The 18,077-nt window shown below is 63.6% G+C and overlaps 1 protein-coding gene across 3 annotated transcripts in view; it reads right to left on the reverse strand.

Moving 5' to 3' along the window:
* The window catches only part of CORO7 (coronin 7), a 34,865-nt gene extending 16,871 nt beyond the window's left edge, over window positions 1-17,994 (reverse strand). The window contains exons 1-9 of one of the 3 annotated variants that reach the window (XM_071761419.1): window positions 17,537-17,994; window positions 14,427-14,523; window positions 14,076-14,150; window positions 12,150-12,220; window positions 11,648-11,831; window positions 11,048-11,124; window positions 9,558-9,608; window positions 2,119-2,205; window positions 1,857-1,939 (exon numbers count right to left, since the gene is read on the reverse strand). In XM_071761419.1, coding sequence (XP_071617520.1) covers window positions 1,857-1,939; window positions 2,119-2,205; window positions 9,558-9,608; window positions 11,048-11,124; window positions 11,648-11,831; window positions 12,150-12,220; window positions 14,076-14,150; window positions 14,427-14,523; window positions 17,537-17,596 — 785 coding nt within the window. In that variant the 5' untranslated portion in view covers window positions 17,597-17,994. Of the gene's footprint in view, window positions 1-1,856; window positions 1,940-2,118; window positions 2,206-2,622; window positions 2,642-9,557; window positions 9,609-11,047; window positions 11,125-11,647; window positions 11,832-12,149; window positions 12,221-14,075; window positions 14,151-14,426; window positions 14,524-17,536 lie in introns of those variants that run through there. The other 2 variants (XM_071761418.1, XM_071761420.1) reach the window with 2 other exon arrangements.
* Window positions 17,995-18,077: the final 83 nt, after the last annotated feature.

Genomic DNA, 18,077 nt, shown 5'->3' on the forward strand with positions numbered 1-18,077 from the left:
GGCATCCACGTAGCTCCAAGCCCCACCGAGCCTGCGGCTCCCTTGGGTGGGCTCTGCCTCCGGGGTGGGGGTCCCGGGGACTCCTAAACCCTCCGGGGCTCCCAAGCGCAACCGCCGGTGGGGACGGCTCAGCCGGAGGGGGAGCAGAGCCCCTGCTCGGCCCCTCTGCCGGGACCCACCCCAAATCCCCCTCTGCCATTTGTCATCTCCGTCAGATTTACAGGCGGGGAGGGATCGGTTTGGGCTGGAATCGTGGCCGGCCCCATTGCGGCTGCCTGAAAAACAGCACCTCGGCAGCTCCTCGGTGAGGGGGAGGGGGTCCCTGCTCACCCCCTCCGCCCCCAGCCCCTCTCGGTATGGCCCCGCCACGCAGCCGCAGCCCGGCAGAGCCCGGCATGACGCACCCGCCCGCCGCATTCCTGGGGGCCGATAAACCCGGCAGCCAAAATAACTCCAGCCCGACAGGAGGGGCCGAGCGCGGCCCCCGCCTGCATCCAATTGAACCGGGGCAGGCTCACCCCGGCCTGGCGCTGGTGGGGAGGCCAGTGCACGCAGGGTGCCAGAAGTAGCGGGATTTGGGGTAATTCTGACTGGATTCCCCGCTGGTAGCAGTAAGGGACCCCAAAGCGTCCCCTTGCAGCGTGCTGTGTGCCCCAGCCTTGCTCGGGAGTGCTCACTGAGGGTGGCTGCTCCCTGCAGCTGGATGTGGCCGAGCTGGGTGGGGAGCACAGAGCTGAAAGCCAGCGGCCCCAGGAGCACGCAGGAAGGCGAGGGATGCTCCATCCGCCTCTCACCCTGCTCCAACCCAGGGCCGCTCCCCAGGCCACTGTGCCAGCACCTCCCCATCGTGCCTGTCCCCGAGCCTTTCCCCTCCTGTCACTCCTACTGCCAGCAGCACCGGCTGGGAGCAAACACCTGGGTGCAGGGGATGCCAGGGACCAGCCCTGCTGCCGCAGCTCTCCCAACTCCTTGCCAGAGGCCCCATGGCACTGCCCAGCCTGCTCCAGCATCCTGGCCTGCCATGGAGCCAGCCTGGCATGCAGAGAGGCTCCACGCATCCTTGTTCTTTGCCAGCAGCTCTGGGGAGAGCTGGCAGCTTCCAAACCAGCAAAGATCTTGACCCAAAGCCCCACTGCCCCGTCAGGATGAAGGCACTGCCTCCTCCTCCTCCTCCTGTTTCCCTCCCAGCACCGTAATGCTGCTCCAGGTCACTGGGCAGCATGGGAGAGGCCAGGCCAAGTCTAACCAGAGCATTCCTCACCTCGGCAGTGCCTCACAGAGGTCTCCTTCACACCTTGACTGGGAATGCTGACCCCTTACAGCCACAACAGCTCCTCTGCCACCTCCCCAGGGGACACCCACTGAGCACAGCTCTGCTGCCAGCCCTGCCACAGCAGGCTGGGCAGTCACCATGGCATAAAGCACCATGGCCCCACCACGAGCAGGCAGTCAGGGCAGAGCCACACCAACACACGGGCAGTGCCAAAGGGATTTGGTCACCCACAGCATCTTGTCGTGCTGCCCCAGTGCACATGCTGGCTAGCTGCCACCTCAGGCACTGCCAGTGCTGTCCCCAGTGGTGCCACCACCCACCGTGGCACCACAGAACACCCAGCCCAGCCCAGCTCTGCTGGGGATACCTCTGTGCCCTCTCTGGCACTGCCAACACACTCCCATCCTTGCTGCTGGGGATGTGGCTGTGCCATCCCCACACTCATGCCCAGCACCAGGACTTCCCTGCCACCTCCTGCTCTGCCACCACACTCTCCGTGGCTCTCTGACCATGGCATTGCCTCCGTATTGCCCTGGGCCCCCAGTGCCCTCCCTCCCACCCCGTGGTGAGTGCCCATCCCTACCCGGGTGAGGTGTCCAGGGTCACGGTGAGCATCGCCCCGCTGAACTGCCGCGTGTCCCACAGCTTCACCTCCCGCTCCCGCATCTGCAGGGGCACGGGCACCACGTCAGAGGGCACCAAACAGACCCCCACCCCCCTCTGTGCCCAGACAGGGGACCTCCTGCTTTCATGGGGACAGGCCACCCAAAAAAGCAGCTGGGGCCCCAGCACAGGGGCTGGCACATCCCAGTAGCACTCAGGCTGCTTCCCAAGGAGGACGGTACCTGGCTGAACCCAACAGAGATGAGGCAATCGCTGGAGCCCATCCAGAGGAGCCGAGAGTCCTTGTTGTGCTCGTGTCCCAGGATGCTCTGCAAGGCACAGGAGACACGGATGTCACTATGGCCATTGGCCATGCTGAGTGTGATGTGTGGGATGTCTGCTTCACCAGCAGTGCCCATGATTGCCCCGGAGCTGAGTGCTGGCTCCTGGCCTGGCTAGAAGTGCCCATGGTGACCGTGCAGAGGGGACAGCCTGCAAGCAGTGACAGCCCTGAGCCCCCACTGGTGCCACTGTGGTTTGTGGAGCGGCTGACCCGGTTCCTAGCAAGGAGCAGAAGCTGGCAGCAGGTAACATGAATGTGAGGGACAAGCTCCCTGGCCCCCTGCATCTCACCCCGTGCCTAACCAGGGGGCTCAGGGGCTGCTGTGCTGTGAGGAAGCTGCTCCATGCCATCTGGAATGACAAGAGGCTTGACCTCAGCCATGGCCGGGGTGACAGGGACTTACTTCCCCAGTTGCATCCCCAGGCTCTTGGTCCACACCAAATCCTGGATGGAGGAGCTGGGTGCCCGGTATGTGTCCAGATGCTACCAAAACACAGGGTGAACTGAGCCCCTCCATGCTCTCCACACCATCCCGACCCCCTCAGTCCTGCTCTGCCTCTCCCCTGGGCTCCCGGTGGGCTGGGACCTCGTGATATGGCTGTCCCCAACCCACTGTCCCCATCCTGATCCCCTCCTCAGCCCTGCGTGCAGCTCTGCAGAGAATGGGAGGGTGTGAGGTACCGCGGGGCCGGCACAGCCGCCTGCCAGCTCCATGTGGGCCCCAGATGGGTCCTGCGGTTCCCGGCACGCCGGTGGGGAGCCGGCAGCCAGCGCCTGCTCCATGGCGCAGCAGTGCTCACAACCCCCTCACTCTCCTTCACCAATTAAAGCCTGCTCAGGATTTCAGAGCTGGCAAGGCAAAGCAGAGGGCTCCGCCAAGAGCCAAACCCTGTATCACGCTTCCGGCACCTCTGTGCCGGGTGGGAGGGATGGGGTGGGCACGGGAGGGTGTCCGTGTGTCCACAGCTCCGAGGTGGCACTTGGGCACTCCAGAGCTGGAGAAGCCATGGCCCACAAGCTGCATCCCTTTGGTGTGACCAACACAGCCCACGACTGCATCCCGACCACCACTGTGGCTCTGCCGCTGGGCAGCCCAGGGAGGGTGCAGAGGTGCCACATCTCCCACCCCCAGAGAAGCACTGCCGGGAGCTGCCATCTCCGGTCCCAGCCGGCAGCCCGGCAGGATGCCTGCTCTCCAGAGACTGGCAGCCAGGGTGGGAGAAGCCACATGGTGCCAAGCTCATCCTCCTGCTGGCTCCAGCACAGGGGCCTCCTCGCCAGCACAAACACGGCTCTCGCCAGCCAGCGCGGCTCGCTTGGAAGAGGCAGTGCTGGCCGAGCCGGGCCCAAAGTTCCCAGCTGAGGCAGCAGGATGTGGGGCAGGAAGGGCCTGTCCCCCCTCCTCCAACACGCTGGCACCGGGGCCAGCTCACAGAAGGGCCTGGAGAAGGGAACGCGTCCCAGGATCGGGGCCGAGCAGGATGGAAACCCATTTGTCGGTGGGGAGAACACTTCTGCACCTGAGCCGCGCGGCCGCGGCAGCCAAAACTTGACAGCTGGAGATTCGATAGCCGACAGCGCCGGCCACGCTGGCTCCTGCTTCCCGCCGGTGCCCCGGACCATCCGGCACAGCTTCCAGCACAGCTTCCAGCACAGCTTCCAGCACAGCTTCCCAGGAGGCAGCAGTGGGGGCAGCCCCGGGCCGGTGGCACGGCTGGCAGAGGGCAGGGCGATGCCGCAGCCGCTCCCGCGCTGTGCTGGCTGTGGCGTGGGGCCACGTTTCCTGCATTAGTTCCATCCCGGCTGAGCAGCACGTACGGCAGGCGGGACACGGGGAGGCCAGGGACAGGGCTTTTGGCCTGGGCTGTGTGGATGGTGCCAGAGGTGATGGTGCGTAGGGGGATGCGTGGGGACATTCCCAGGGGGGACACTGGGAGACCCCCTGCCCTGTGTCCTCTCCCCCTCATGCTGAGGGCTTGGGCAGGGACATGGTGGTGTGACCTGGCTCTGACAATGTCAGTGGGGAGCCTCAGGGTGGCCATGGGTCTGCTGCACGTCCCCAGTGCCAGCAGAGCTGGGCGGGGACCCTGGCACCCAGCTGGGGTGATGCTGGGACCCCTCCTGCAGCAGGAGACCGGTGGCAGCCTGAGGGACAGAAATCCCTCCTGAGCTGTTTGTCCCCTGCAGGGTGCCAGGAGTCCACCAGCTCCAGGCTGACATGGAGGAAGCTGAGGAGACCTCCCAACTCCCCAGCCACACCACTGCTGAGCCAGCCCAGCCTCCTCCAGCCCATTGTGTGGGTGCAGCCCAACTGGTTTGAGGCAGCCCGAGCTGGGGGGAGCTGGTGCTGCCTCCTCAGGGCCAGATCAGCCGCACTTGGAGGCTTTGCCGGCAACTTCCCTCCCCCCATCTCAACCCATCCCTCCCAGCTCAGACTGGGGCACGGTGCCGGTACTCAGCGGGGTCCCCAGCCCTGCTCCCCATGCAGCCCCAGAGCACTCTGCTGCGGGAGGTGGATGCGGGGGGGCCCGCGGCAGGGAGCAGGGAACAGGGAGCAGGGAACAGGGAGCAGGGAACAGGGAGCTGGGCTGGCGTGTTGGAGGCAGCTGTTGGCAGCGATGCTGCGGAGGGGCCGGGTGAGGTGGTAACAGCTGCCCACAGGGAGGGACTGCCTGGGAGAGCACGACACAAAACCAACACTGCTCCGGTGCCGGGGTGATCCCCGGGGTGATCCCTGCCTCCTCTGGGAGTGTCACCCTCAGACAGGATGCTGGGCAGGGAGACCGGGCGAGGGGGAGCCCAGGGCTGAGCTGTGGAGCTGGTTATGGGTCAGAAGTGATGGGGAGTGACAGCTCTGCCCTTGGCAGAGGCTCTGCAGCTGGTTGGAGCCAGGCCTGAGGCTGGCAGACCATGGGCATCTGACTCCCGTGGGAAGCAATCCCGGTGGAAGGGGCTGCGTGGGTGCAGGAGGCACCAGAGCCAGGCTGAGACATCCCTTTGCCAGAGGGCAGTGGGCAGGAGGGCTCCCCCCAAGCCCGGGCACCACAGCGGGCTGTGGGCACACACCTTCCCCCCATACCAAAAGGATGGGTCACCTCCTCAATCCCACTGCCAGGGGGGCTCTGCCTCTCCCACCCACCCTGTCCTCAGTGGGGCCAAAGTGACATCCTGGAGGGTGCTGCTGGCCCAGCAAGGGCAGGAAGGCAAAAGGGCTCCCAGTGGGACAGAGGCTCCAACCTCAGCATGGATGCACAGTTGCGGGGCTGGGATGGGAGCAGGGCCAGCTGGGCTGGGCAGACTGCAGCACCCATCTGCACCCATCCCTCCTCTCCTGGATTGCATCTCCTCCTGCAGCCACCAGCCCTGCAAGCCCTGCTGTGAGGCTGTTCTGAAATCCCCAAAACACCTTTGCCTGCTTGACTATAAAGCTGCCAGGAGCCCCAGCTCAGGTAGCAAGTCGTGGGGCTCCTGAAATGACAATGAGGCTGTTCCTGATGGAAGAGAATGGCATCCTGGTCAGGGCAAGGAGCTCATCCCAAATCCTCCTCAACTTCCCCATGTCTGCCATACCAAGCAGCATTCCTGGGAAGGACGGCTGAGGGGGAAGCAGAGCAGAGGAAATATAAACAGTCCCGTGCAGCTACGCTGGGGAACAGAAGCATGAGAGCGCCGAGCGAGTGATGCTATAAATAGGCAGCCCAGAGCTAGGCCAACTTTTTCAAAGCTTCCCACGGTCTCCTTGGGAATGTGGGATGCTGTGGACCTTCCCCCAGCCCGGAGGAAGCTGCTGCCGAGGCTGGGAGTCAGGTACCCCTGGGGTGACCCTGGTGTGGGATGGGAAGGGAGGGCAGGAAGGGGAAAAGTCTCTGTGTCCTGATGCTCTTTCCCCCAGCGAGTGGTCCCCAACCAGCCCTGGGATGACAGCTGGATCCTGGGCAGAGGGGACACATTGGGGTCCACATGGTTCTGGCTGTCAGTAGGACTGGGTCAGCCCAGCCTGGATGTCCACCTCAGCACAGCATCACCCTGCCACTGCAGCCATGCTCCCCACAGAGACCCTGCCCCACTGTCATGTCCCACTGCAATGTCCCTCTGTAGTGTCCCACTGTGGCAGAGGCTAATGTGCCCCACGGGATGGTGGCCACAGTTTGGGAGAGGGGCTGGAGTCCCTCTGTCTTCCCCCTCTCCCCCCGATCTCGGGGGCACAACACAGTCCTGCTCCACACAGGGTGCACTTGGGGGGCTGCCCCACACCGGCTGCTCCCTTGTCCCCAGCTCTGACGTGGCCCACAAGGCCGGGGGACAAACCCACATGGGGACAAACCCGCGGGGACAGCCTGGGGGCTGTCCCCAGCCGCCCGCAGCCCCGCTCATTAGAGCAGAGCTCATTAGAGCAGAGCTCATTAAAACGTGAGCAGCAGCCTGCGCTCAGCCGGCGCGTGCGGCCGTTCCCTCGCCCCCGGTTCCGCCGAACGCCGCCGGGGGAAGTTTCTCGTGAGAACGAACCCGGCTCCTCCCCGGCGTCCCACACACCGGCAGCGCCCCGGCCCCGGTTCCCGGGGGGAGAAGGTGCTGGCCAGATGCTCGGTGCCCTTGGTGGGGAGGAAGATGACACCCGCCAGCCCCAGCCTGAGGTGGTGCCGGGTCCGGCTCTGCCACACCAAACCGGGGCTCCGGCTCACACGTGGCCCACGATCCCCCCACATCCAGCAGCTTTCTGCCCCCGCCAGAAAACTCCTCTCTTTCCAGAGTGTTTGTGACTGCACACCCCAATTAGGAAATAGTTTTGAGGTCACGTGCCCAAGAAATGCGTGTTTTTGATGGGGAGGGAGGTCAGGGCAGCAGAGGTGCCACCCCAGGACCCCATGCTGTACTGGAAACCCTGCCCTGCACTGCTCTTGGTGACCTGCCCAGGGTGTGGGCATCCTCCTGGTGCCCCAACCCCCCCTCAACACCCTGACCCCCAGGCCTGAGGGGCCACAGCTGGTGTGGGATGCAGCCCACGGGGATGTGGGAGGGACACGGGGTGGGAGTGGAGCAGTGTGGAGCCGGGACCCAGCTGAAGGTGGGAGGGAGAGGATGCGAGGCCCTTCCAGCAAGAGGGTCAAGGCAAGGACCACCAGCAAGGGGGGCTGCAGCGGGGCAGCACTGCCTTGGGAGGGGACGAGGCAGAGGATGGGATTCACAGCACTGCTCCAGAAGGACAGTGGCCCTGGCAGCTCCAAGGCAAGTTTAGGTGGCCCATGATGGCACATTGGGCAGGCAAAGGGCACGAGCCCAGCCCTAAGGCTCGCAGAGGGGAAGCTGTGGTTGCACCTCCCTGCTACAGCCCAGACACAGCAACGAGAGGCTGGAGGCCCAGCAGGGTGAGGCCACCGCTCTCCCAAGGGACGTGGTGGCCTTGAGTGTCTATCAGCAACCTGTGGGGTCAGCCAGACCCCGGCCACGCTGCGTTCGCTGCGTCACACACTCCTGCTGCTGCTGGGATGTGCTCAAAATAGCTGCCACGGATGTAGCCAGGAATGGTGGGGTCAGGCCCCCACGGAGGGCATGGCCGAGGGTGCAGGCAGCCCGTTTGCCTGGCCCGGAGCTGGGAGGGAAGAGTGCTCCCTCCTCCCCATTCCTCCTCAGTCCCCAGCCCCACGCCGGCTGGCTCTGCGAGACCCCAGAGCACCGTCAGCCATCATGGTACAACGGCAGCGACCCCTCCTCCCTGCTCCCCCAGCTCTTATTTTAGCTCCTTCCCATCCTTTTCTCCTGCTCTATAAAAAGGAATGGTTTAATGAGGCAGGCTTGGCAAATTAAGGAAAGCAGCCCAAGGAGCAGCCCTGTGCCGGGGCTGGCTTCAGCACCGTGGGCTGCAAAGGGAGCGGGGTGAGCTGGTGGTGATGCTGAGCCCCAGCCCTTTGCCTGCTGCAGGGGAAACCCAGCCCGAGGTGCTGGAGGGGCCAGCCCGGCTGGGAAACCCATCATGCTGCTCACCTGGCTCACCACTCCGAAAAACCCCCCGGGTGACTTCAGAGCCAGGAGCTGGTGAGGTGCTGGCACTGCTCAGCGGCCCCAGCATCACCTGGTTTTGTAACCCTGCTGGCCTGGGGCAGAAGGAGCTTTTCCAAGTAACCCAGCCCTCCAGCAACAGGGAAAAAAGAAAAAACAAAGCACAGGAGTGCTATTCCTCTTGGCTAAGCAAGCCCTGTGCTAACTACCAGAGGATTTATGGCATTTTCAAGTTTTCCCCTTCAGCATCGTACTTCTCCAAGACTAAACATCTTCATCAATTCTCAGCCGGCCAGGGTTGGGGCTGTGGCACTGAAGGTGCATATTTCTCTTGGCAAACCCCGAGTGCCGGCCCTGGGCTGGATCAGACAGCAGTGGGGGGAAGTGAGCTGCCTGCTTTGAACAGCCACCATCAGTCACACGTTATTTTTAATAGCTCAGCGAGACAGAGCCCACCCTCCCCAGAAGGCTTGGCTGGAGCCCATCGTGCTCGCAGCTCCATGGAAAGGCAGTCAGAGAAGCTGACAGGTCTGGCAGGGGGAGAGGAGGGGGAAGAACACCCGGGGCCATGGGTGCAGGATGAATTTGGGAGCAGGGACTGGTACCTTCCAGCCATGCTGAGAGGTACTCGGAGCAGGGGAGCATCACAGGACTGCCTGAGGGCTGAGAGCACTTTGCCTCAGCTTGCTCGCACATGTAACCACTGGGTTTATATTTATATATTGTGGTGGGGTATTTATGAGGTTGCCTGAAGGGCCTGGGCACAGCTCGTGCCTGCAGAAAGCACCTAAGGACCTTACAGGGAGCTCAGCACCCAGGAGAGTCCTGGTGCAGTGTCAGTGCCTGGGGTGACCACCAGAGGCACCTGAGGCCATCACCCTCCTGAGCCCCTGGGCATGCTGGCAGTGGAGGAGGCACAAGGAGCAGCAGAGCAGTCTGCAGCCATCCTGCCCTGCTCTCCGCTGCATCCCACCCCTCCCAGAGCCTTCCAGCCCTGTCTGTGGCCAGGGCCAGCAGCTGCCAGCAGCCAGAGCCCCCAAGCCACAGGAAACCTCTAATAAGAGGCTGTTAAAACTCGACGTCAAGGCTTAAGTCCTCTACTTATTTCCTAATCGCTGTTATTTGCTGAGCTGTGCAGATCCAGCTGCCCAGCCCTCACCCTTGGCAGGTCCTTGTCCCCAGGAGCCTTTTGCTCAGCTCCAGCACAGCCTGGGAGCTCGGAGCCAGCCAGGGCTGGCACAGTTTGGGGGTACCCAGGCCACCCCATGTCAGACAGTGGGCACCCCGGTCAGGCAGGGCTGCCTGCACATTGTCACACAGCACACCCAGCAGGGACAGTACCTGGGAGGCAGCTGGGCTGGCTCGGGGGTCAAAGATCCGCAGTTTCTTGTCCTGTTGAGATAAAACAAAACCAGAGGAGGGTGGCTGAGGACCCCAGGGCCAGCAGGATGTCAGGCTGCACTAGGCAGAAGGCCAGCAGCCCCACTCCTTCCTGCCCATCGCTCTTCTGCCTGCAGGATGGTTTACAGTGTACCCCAGGTCCTGCCCCACATCAGGGGTAGGGGCAAACTTCCAGCCCCCTCACAGCCTCACCCACACCCTGACACCCTCAAAACCACTCCCAGAGATGAGGGAAGCCTCCAAAACAGAGCCAGGGCTGGAAATACCACCCTGCCAGTGTACCCCAGCATCCCCCCTGTCCCCTACAGCCCAAGAAACCATGGGCTGCCCCTTGGAAAGAGGTGCAGGGGCAGCTGGGTGGTCCCCAGTGCCAGCCTTGCTGCTGCCAGGGTGACATTTGGGGAGACCCACTGTGCCAGCCAGAACCACAGGGCACAGCATGGGGTGCTGCAGACCTTGGGGAGGGATGCACAGCAGGGCTCAGAGGCTGACCCACAGCCCGTGGGGTCTCAGCCACCACACTCAGCCTGCTCGCTCAGCGTGGGGCTCTAAGGCTGGGCTCAGCCCACGGATGGAGCCTGCACTGTCTGATGGCCTCCGTGCTCCATCTTGGTCACCACTGCTCTGCCAGCCTTGGCACAGGGGTGCTGACTGCTCCCCAGACCCCTCTGCATGGCTGGGCAGCTTGCTTGGGTCTCCTCGCTCAGCATCCACCCTTCTCCTCCCTGCAGGCCTGCCTGCCATGCTGCCTGCCCTGCTCCCTGCCATGCTGCCTTCCATGCTTTCTGCCATGCTGCCCACCATGCTGCCCTCCCCTCCATGCTCTCTCCCCTCCATGCTGCTCTCCCCTCCATGCTGCTCTCCCCTCCATGCTGCTCTCCCCTCCATGCAGCTCTCCCCTCCATGCAGCTCTCCCCTCCATGCTCTCTCCCCTCCATGCAGCTCTCCCCTCCATGTTCTCTCCCCTCCATGCTCTCTCCCCTCCATGCTCTCTCCCCTCCATGCAGCTCTCTGCTCCATGCTCTCTCCCCTCCATGCAGCTCTCCCCTCCATGCTCTCTCCCCTCCATGCAGTCTCCCCTCCATGCAGCTCTCCCCTCCATGCAGCTCTCTGCTCCATGCTCTCTCCCCTCCATGCTCTCTCCCCTCCATGCAGTCTCCCCTCCATGCAGCTCTCCCCTCCATGCAGCTCTCTGCTCCATGCTCTCTCCCCTCCATGCAGCTCTCCCCTCCATGCTCTCTCCCCTCCATGCTCTCCCCTCCATGGATCCCGGCAGCGAGCCGCAGGCGCCATCTAGTGCTGCCATCATCCTCACCGCTCCCTGACCCCATTTCTGCCCTTTCCCCCCTCAAAACAGGAGCACCACCAGCCCCAGAGCGGGGTGCAGACAGCGGGATCATGGCGGGGAGGTCACGGCACAAGGCGCTCACCTTGCAGGAGGTGCCGAGCAAGCGGCCGTCTGGCTTCCAGGAGAGGCTCTGCAGCTGGTCCCCGTGGGAGCCCAGGGCTGCGGGAGGAAAGCAGGCTCAGGGAGCAGGAAGGGCAGGAGCCATCTCTTGCCCACCCGTGACCAGCCAAGCGCTTCCCACGGGACAAGATCCGGTGGTTCCGAAGGGCTGTAGACCCACCGGCACGCTGTCACGTCCGTGCTGCTGGCAGCTCAGTTCCACCCGGAACCCTCCCCGCCCTGTGCTGTTGCCCAGCCTCCTCCCCTCAGGGGTTCTCTGAGGTCCGGGCAAGGCTGGTCACCCTCACAGCACCCGTGTCTGCTCACACCCCAGGACACCCAGAGAGAGGGACCTGACACCCAGGGGACCCTTCCCAAGCTGCTACAGACACCCTGGGCAGCCCAGGAGCCTTTCAGACCCCTGTATCACAGCACAGGGTATCCGGGGCAGATGCACCACGGGCTATGGTGTTCTCTGCCCAAAAACCCACCCGTGACACCTGCTGGGTGACACCAAGGCCCAGACCCAAGCCTGGCAGAGCCTGACAGCACAGGCAGGAGGTGGAGGCACGGCCATGCCTACCTGTCAGAGGCTGCTGCTGCCCCAGGTCCCAGAGGGTGACTCCTTCCCCCGCGCCGCTGGCCAGGACACCGTCCCCCGTGGGGTGGAACTGCAGCACATCCACCGGGCAGCCCACGGGCCCCAGTGCCAGCCCCGCCACGCTCGGCATGTCCTGGCTGCTCTGGGGCAGGCGCCACACCTTCACCTGCACCCCAGGGAGAGGCGGGTCAGTCCTACAGCTGCGCTTGCTGCTTTTCCAGGCTTTGATCCTGGAGGAGACCAGGTGACCCCTCACGGCAGCTTGGTGGGATCAGAGCTGCTGGCATCCCAGGTAGGAGAGGGATGATCCCTGGCTGACACCATTTGCCCTGTCCCCCCCAGCCTGGGGATATCCCACACCACTCCCCGGGGCTGGCACCCTCCTCCCCAGGCTCCTCTTATTCCCATCACTCTGGCTCCGTCTCCACAGTGAATCCTACAGACATGGGGTGCCCCCTTGGGATCCCTGGGACTGAGCACTCACCATCTCATCAGCAGAGCCCGTAGCCAGCAGGAGCTGATCAAAGGGTGAGAAGTCAAAATCTGTCACCACATCTGGAAGGAGAAGGGTGGTGGTTTGTCCTCACCTTCCCTGCCCACCTCGGCTCCTCCCCAGCCTCAGGCTTGTTCCGAACACACCCATCCCTGTGCGGGCAGGGGCAGGCAGCAGGGTCAGACCCAGCCCTGCCGAGGCATTTTGGAGCAGCTCAGCTTCTGCTGCTGGACCTGAGCCCCTCCATGGGTCAGGGTCTCACAGGAGGGGACAGGAGGGACAGCGAGGGACAGGAGCCCCGAAGGGCAGCACAGCACAATCGCCTCTCACTGTTTAACCCCTCCCCACCCAGCTTTGGAGGATTTCAGAAGGGACATCGCCAGGAGGCAGAGTCAGGAGCAGGAACAGTGCTGGTAACAAAGCTGCCTTTGTGCCCAGCATGCCGGCAGCAGGCTGGGGGGAGGATGGCAGCCTCGGCACCAGCCCCTCGGATGCATTTGGCACGCTGGGAAAGTAGGTCACTGTGTACTGCTCTGCTTCCAGGAGACTGCGGAGAAACAGGCCCGGGAGGCACGAAAAAGCCAGCAGCTCGCTCAGCCACCCGGGGAGGAGAATCAAATCCCTGCCCCGCTTCGGAGGCGTTGCTCCAGCTTCAAAGGGCTGGTGCTAAATCTGGTTAGGAAGCTGTTAATGCTGGGCCACCCCCTCGTGTACCCCCCAGGGCTCCTGGGGAGCAGCTCTGAGCACACAGCCGCGCCGAGAAGGCACCACATGCAGGAAGGTGGCACTGGGACTGGCTCCAGGCTGGCTGCTCCAGTCCATTTTCTTTGGGGAAGGGGTGTTTGGTGCCCCCCTGGCTGGCACTGCTGCCCCAACACCTGCAGGGGGGTACCCCAGCCCCCCCAGCCCCTGTCCCTGTGCCCAGGCAGGAGACAGAGCCCTCGTCTCTGCCACACGTATTTCTCTGCCCACAGCAGAGCTGCTCGGGGCTGCCAGCCTGGCCTGTGCCTCCAGTCTCGGGGTGCACCCATGGTGATGCCATCCCAGCTCCTCTGCCAGCCTGACACTGGGTGTACTGGGAACACTGGGGTGTGCAGTGAGTAATAGGGTGTGCTAGAACAGGAGCACCAGCAGGAGCTGCAGCTCAAGAGACAAAGGGTCATGGATCAGCTGGAGGGTCAGGAAGAGGATCCAAAGGCTGGAACACCTATCTGATGGAGAGAGGCTGAGGGAGTTGGAACTGTTCATGCTGGGGAAGAGAAGGCTGCAATGGGGAGACCTTAGAGCACCTTCCAGTGCCTGAAGGGGCTCCAGGAAAGCTGGGGAAGAAGTCTTGACAAGGGCCTGGAGGGATGGGATGAGGGGGAAAGATTTTAAAATGGAAGAGGGGAGACTTAGGTTGGACACTGGAAAGAAATTATTTGCTATGAGGGTAGGGATACCCTGCCTGGTTGCCCAGAGTTTTGGCTGCCCCCTCCCTGGCAGTGTCTCAGGCCAGGCTGGATGCCAGGCTGCCCATGGCAGAGGGTTGGAACTGGATGAGCTTTAAGGTCCCTCCAACCAAAACCAACCTGTGACTGTGATTCTATGAATCTGCTCCTTAGCAAAAGCCCAGCCTGGCAGAGCACCTTGTGGCTGCACTCAGCTTGTGCCTCACACACAAGTGGGCCTTGTCAGGGTCACCCTACCCATGAGCAAAGGTCCCTGGGGACTCCAGCAGCTCCCCCAGTGCCTCCCCTGGGAAACACACAGCCCAACACAGCATCCAGGGTTGGGACTAGGTACCAGAGCCCCTCCACACAGCCCACACTGGGCCAGACTTCTCCAGTGGAGATGGAAAGTGGTACCCGACTCCTTGGTGTCCCAGAGCAGAGACACAGAACCACCCAGACTGGGTCTGGCAGACACCCAGCTCACCTGAGTGGCAGCAGAGCTGAGACACGGTCCTCTTGCCTCCATCCTCACACTCCAGTGGCACGATGCCCAGGACACCTGCAGGAGAGGACACAGCACCAGGTCACCAGCCACTCCATCACCCACACCACGCTCCCAGGACCCTATGACATGGAGTGGGGGGAGCACCCAACTGTGCAAAGCAAGCCAAAAGGGCCAGGACTGTCAGCACCTTTGGGGGAACTTGAGGAAAGCTTCCTCCACTGCCCCTCATGCCTCCTGGTGGGGCTGACCCAGCAACGAGCCCCACAAGGACCACAAGAGCAATTTCATCCCACCCCAGCCACGCTCAGTACCTGTGCCCTGGTGCCTCACCTGCAGCCTCAGCACTGAAGGCAATCCAGGAGCTGCTGGCCTTCAGCTGGTTCCCACAGGACGTGATGGAGCCAGCACGGATGCCCCCGATCCAAGCCTGGGAGGGAGTGGGAAAACCCATGTCAGGAAAAGTCTGTGTCTGGGAGGAGGCCAACCCCATGGCTGGAGAGAGCAGAGCATTGCAGAGTGTGCTGGAGGCTCTCAGCCCCAGTGCATCTCCCACACTGCTGGACCTGGCACCACCTGGAGGCTGCTGGCAGCAAGGGGATCACGCCAGAGGCACTTTATAGGGCCCCATCCCTATTGCTTATGGTCCCCACAGGACAGCACAGCTCCTTGCCAGGGCTGGGGGCCTTGGGACCAGCTCTGCCATCAACAGGAGACAGGAGCATCCCAGCTCCCTGTACTGCCTCTCCCCAAAACTGTCCCAGCTCTGGGCTCTCCCACGGTGGGAAGGGCTCAGGGGACTTTGCCATAAACTGGTATGAGGGAATTCGGGATGGGACAAAGGCTCTTGGGCTGGGAAGCACCAAGACACAGACAAGCAACTTCATTTCAGCTCCAAACCCCAACCTCCTCCAGGGCCCAGCAGTGCACCCTGGGGGCACAGGGACAATCTGCATGTGACAGACACCCGGCCCCAAGTGGCCACCAGTGGCACAGCCAGGGCCAGGTCTAACCCTAGAGCAAAGATGGGTGTTTTATGGCAGCCACCGGTGCCACTGGCATTGCAGCAGGTGGCCGGAGCAGTGGATGCCCTGCAAAGCCCCGCAGAGCCCTTTTTGGGAAGGGAGCTGTGTGCACAGCCCCTAAAAGGACTGAGCTCCGTGCTTCCTCTTCTTGCTTCCCCAGGCTTCCTCTTCTTGCACAGCTTCCTCTGGAGGCCTGACAGAGAGCAGCACTTCCTGCAGCATTTCCTCTGGTCCTTGTCACAGCAGCCTGTTCAGTGGCAGACCCCTTAACCCTTCTCCTGCTGAAGGAAGGTTCCTCTCCCTGCACCCAGCAGGCAAGCTGGGGGCTGCAGCAGGGATGGGGAAAAGGTCTGGAGGGTCACCAAGAGCCAGGAGGAAGAGTCCCACAGCCTGCACCCCATCTCTCAGGGAGGGTGGTCACTAACCACATCTGGCCCCCAGCAGCTGGGGGTATCACGCAGGATCCCTGCAGTGAGGTTTTGCAGAAAGGCCACTGAGCTGGTCCCTCCCAGCCCCACAACATTCCTGCATGCAGGTGGGAGACCTCAGGGAATCAATCCCTCTGCAGTGTGCAGGAAGCAGTGGGTAAAGCACGTGGCACCATCCTGGCTACAGCCCCAAAACAAGCTGCAAGCTCCCAGGGCACCTCTGCCAGCAGAGCCCTGCAGGCATGAAGAGGAGAAGAGACTCACACCTGATCCTTGGTGCTTACACTGTGCTTCCTGACCCAGACAGGTCAAGTGTCTGCCTCCACCCCCATAACCAAGCTGCTCTGCTCTGCTCTGCTCTGCCTGGGACACCAACAGTGTTTCCTGCTGTGACACCTGAGACAGGTTTGGAGACACAACATCCACCTTCCACCTCCTGCCCCACAGAGCTGGGTGGTGCAGCCAGGCTTCCTGGGTACACTTTTCACACCCCGATGGGAAATGCCTCTGGGAAAGGGCACCTCCTGAGTGCTGAGCCTGGAGCAGGCTGTGGGAGGCAGAGCAGACACCTCCTTGCACAGTTGAGTGAGGACACGCTGTCCCTTGGTGTCCCTCAGAGCTCCCCCAACACAGGGACACACACCAGGGATGTGGTGACAAGGACATCCCTGTCCAGAGGATGCCATAAACCCCCTCAGCCAGGCACACAGCACCCAAACTTCACAGACACCCACACTCCCTGGGGAGACAACTGGCAGCCAGCTGAGATTTCGGTGACTTGCCACCTGCTCTGCAGATGTCCCCAGGCTGGAACACTGCAGGGACAGTGGGGTGCTTGAGGCCAGGCCCAATGGCATCCCTGAGCCCCCTCCCACGGCTGAAGCTCGGGGATGTTTTGGGTGCTCACTGGGTCTGTGGAGGCAGGGGAGCACCAGATGGGCCAGCCTGGCCCCAGGAGAGCTTGGCCAGGATGCTACAGGGAAGGAGAGCACTGAAATCCAACAGCTGGGAGAGAAACATTTTAGTGGCCCCACAGCCCCCCAGTTCTTTTCCAAAGCAGCAAGGCAGAGTGACTTTTAGCAGCATCACCCACCTAGCCTAAGCTAGAAGGAGCTTCTGGCCAGAAGGCTCATGCTGAAGTGCACCAGCTCCCTGCCCCTGTGAGCCATCCCAGCAAGACTGGTGACAAGAGCACCTGTAGCACACACTGGTCCCTGGTGCTGCTGCACTGGCTGGCTCGGGGAGCCCCGGGAGGGTTCCATGTCCTGGAAATTCTCCCTGGTGCAGTTCACCCAGCACAACCCCCCTAACCCAGCACCTCTCCAGCCACCGAGGTGGATCACGATGCTCAGGGGATGGTTATTTGTGGGGTGAGACCCACCAGACCTGCCCGGGATTGCAGTGCCAAGCTGAGGGAGCTCAGCACCATCCTGCGGGGCCCTAGGGCTCCGTTTTTCCCTGCAGCAGTGGGGTGCCCAGCACTTCACCCCCGGGGTGCACCCATCCTCAGCTAGTCCGGGAGAGGCAGAACTGCCCGGGGAGGTACCGAGCCGGGACCGCGATCCGCCTGCGCCAGCCGCGCCCAGCCAAGGCCTGGTGGCAGGAGCGGCACAGACACCGTGGGGACGGTAACCCGAGCCGATGGCACCGGTTGCACCGGAGCAGGTTCCCCGGGCGGGCAGTGGGCTGGGACTCCACACCGGAGCCTCCGCGGACGCTGGGGCGGGGAGCAGCGGCTGCCACGGAGGAGCCACCCGGGAGATGCTTCCTCCCCGGGGCCGGGCACCGGGCACAGCCCGGCCGTACCGGCGGTGCCACCCCAGAGCCAGGCACCGGGCGGGGAACTCGGGCACAGCCCCTCCATACCGGCACCCCCGGGCCGCCCCGCCGCTGCTGCGGGGCTGGTCCTGCCCCTGCACGCCAGGAACCCCGGCCCAGCCGCCCCCGCGTCCCCCGGTACCGGCCGGCGGGAGGGTCCCGCGGCGCTCACCTCCCTGCGGGGCAGCCGAGCCTCCGTGTGCCGGAACTTGGACGCCTTGAAGCGGTTCATGGTGCTCGGGCCGCGCCGCACCGAGCCCAGCTCAGCCCCGCCGCTCCGCCTGCCCCGGGGCCACGCCCTTCACCGGGACCACGCCCCTCGGCGCGGGACACGCCCCACCCGGTCCTTCAGGGCGAGGGAACGGTGATGGGCACAGAGACCCCTCCCCGAGCATCCCTGCGCTGGGGCTGAGCCCGGCATCGGAGCATCCCCACCCGTGGGGGCGGCGGGACCCTCCCGGCCTCCTGCTGGGGTTCGGGGCCGCCAGAGCCGCAGGTGCCCACCCAGCGCCCCCACCCCCGTGTCACCCGCAGCGAGGATGCGGATACCGGGGGGAGCTGCCAGCCCCGCGGGGGCAGCGGCCTCGTCCCCTCCCCGGTGAGCAGACACCTCCGTGACAGCCGGGTGCTGGGGAAGGGGGAGCAGAGCGGGATGGATCCGAGACCACCGGTGGAGCCCAGGTCTCCATCCCGCCGCCCGGGGGTGGGCGCAG

The sequence above is a fragment of the Heliangelus exortis genome, chromosome 17, assembly GCF_036169615.1.
Source record: "Heliangelus exortis chromosome 17, bHelExo1.hap1, whole genome shotgun sequence".
Lineage (NCBI taxonomy): Eukaryota > Metazoa > Chordata > Aves > Apodiformes > Trochilidae > Heliangelus > Heliangelus exortis.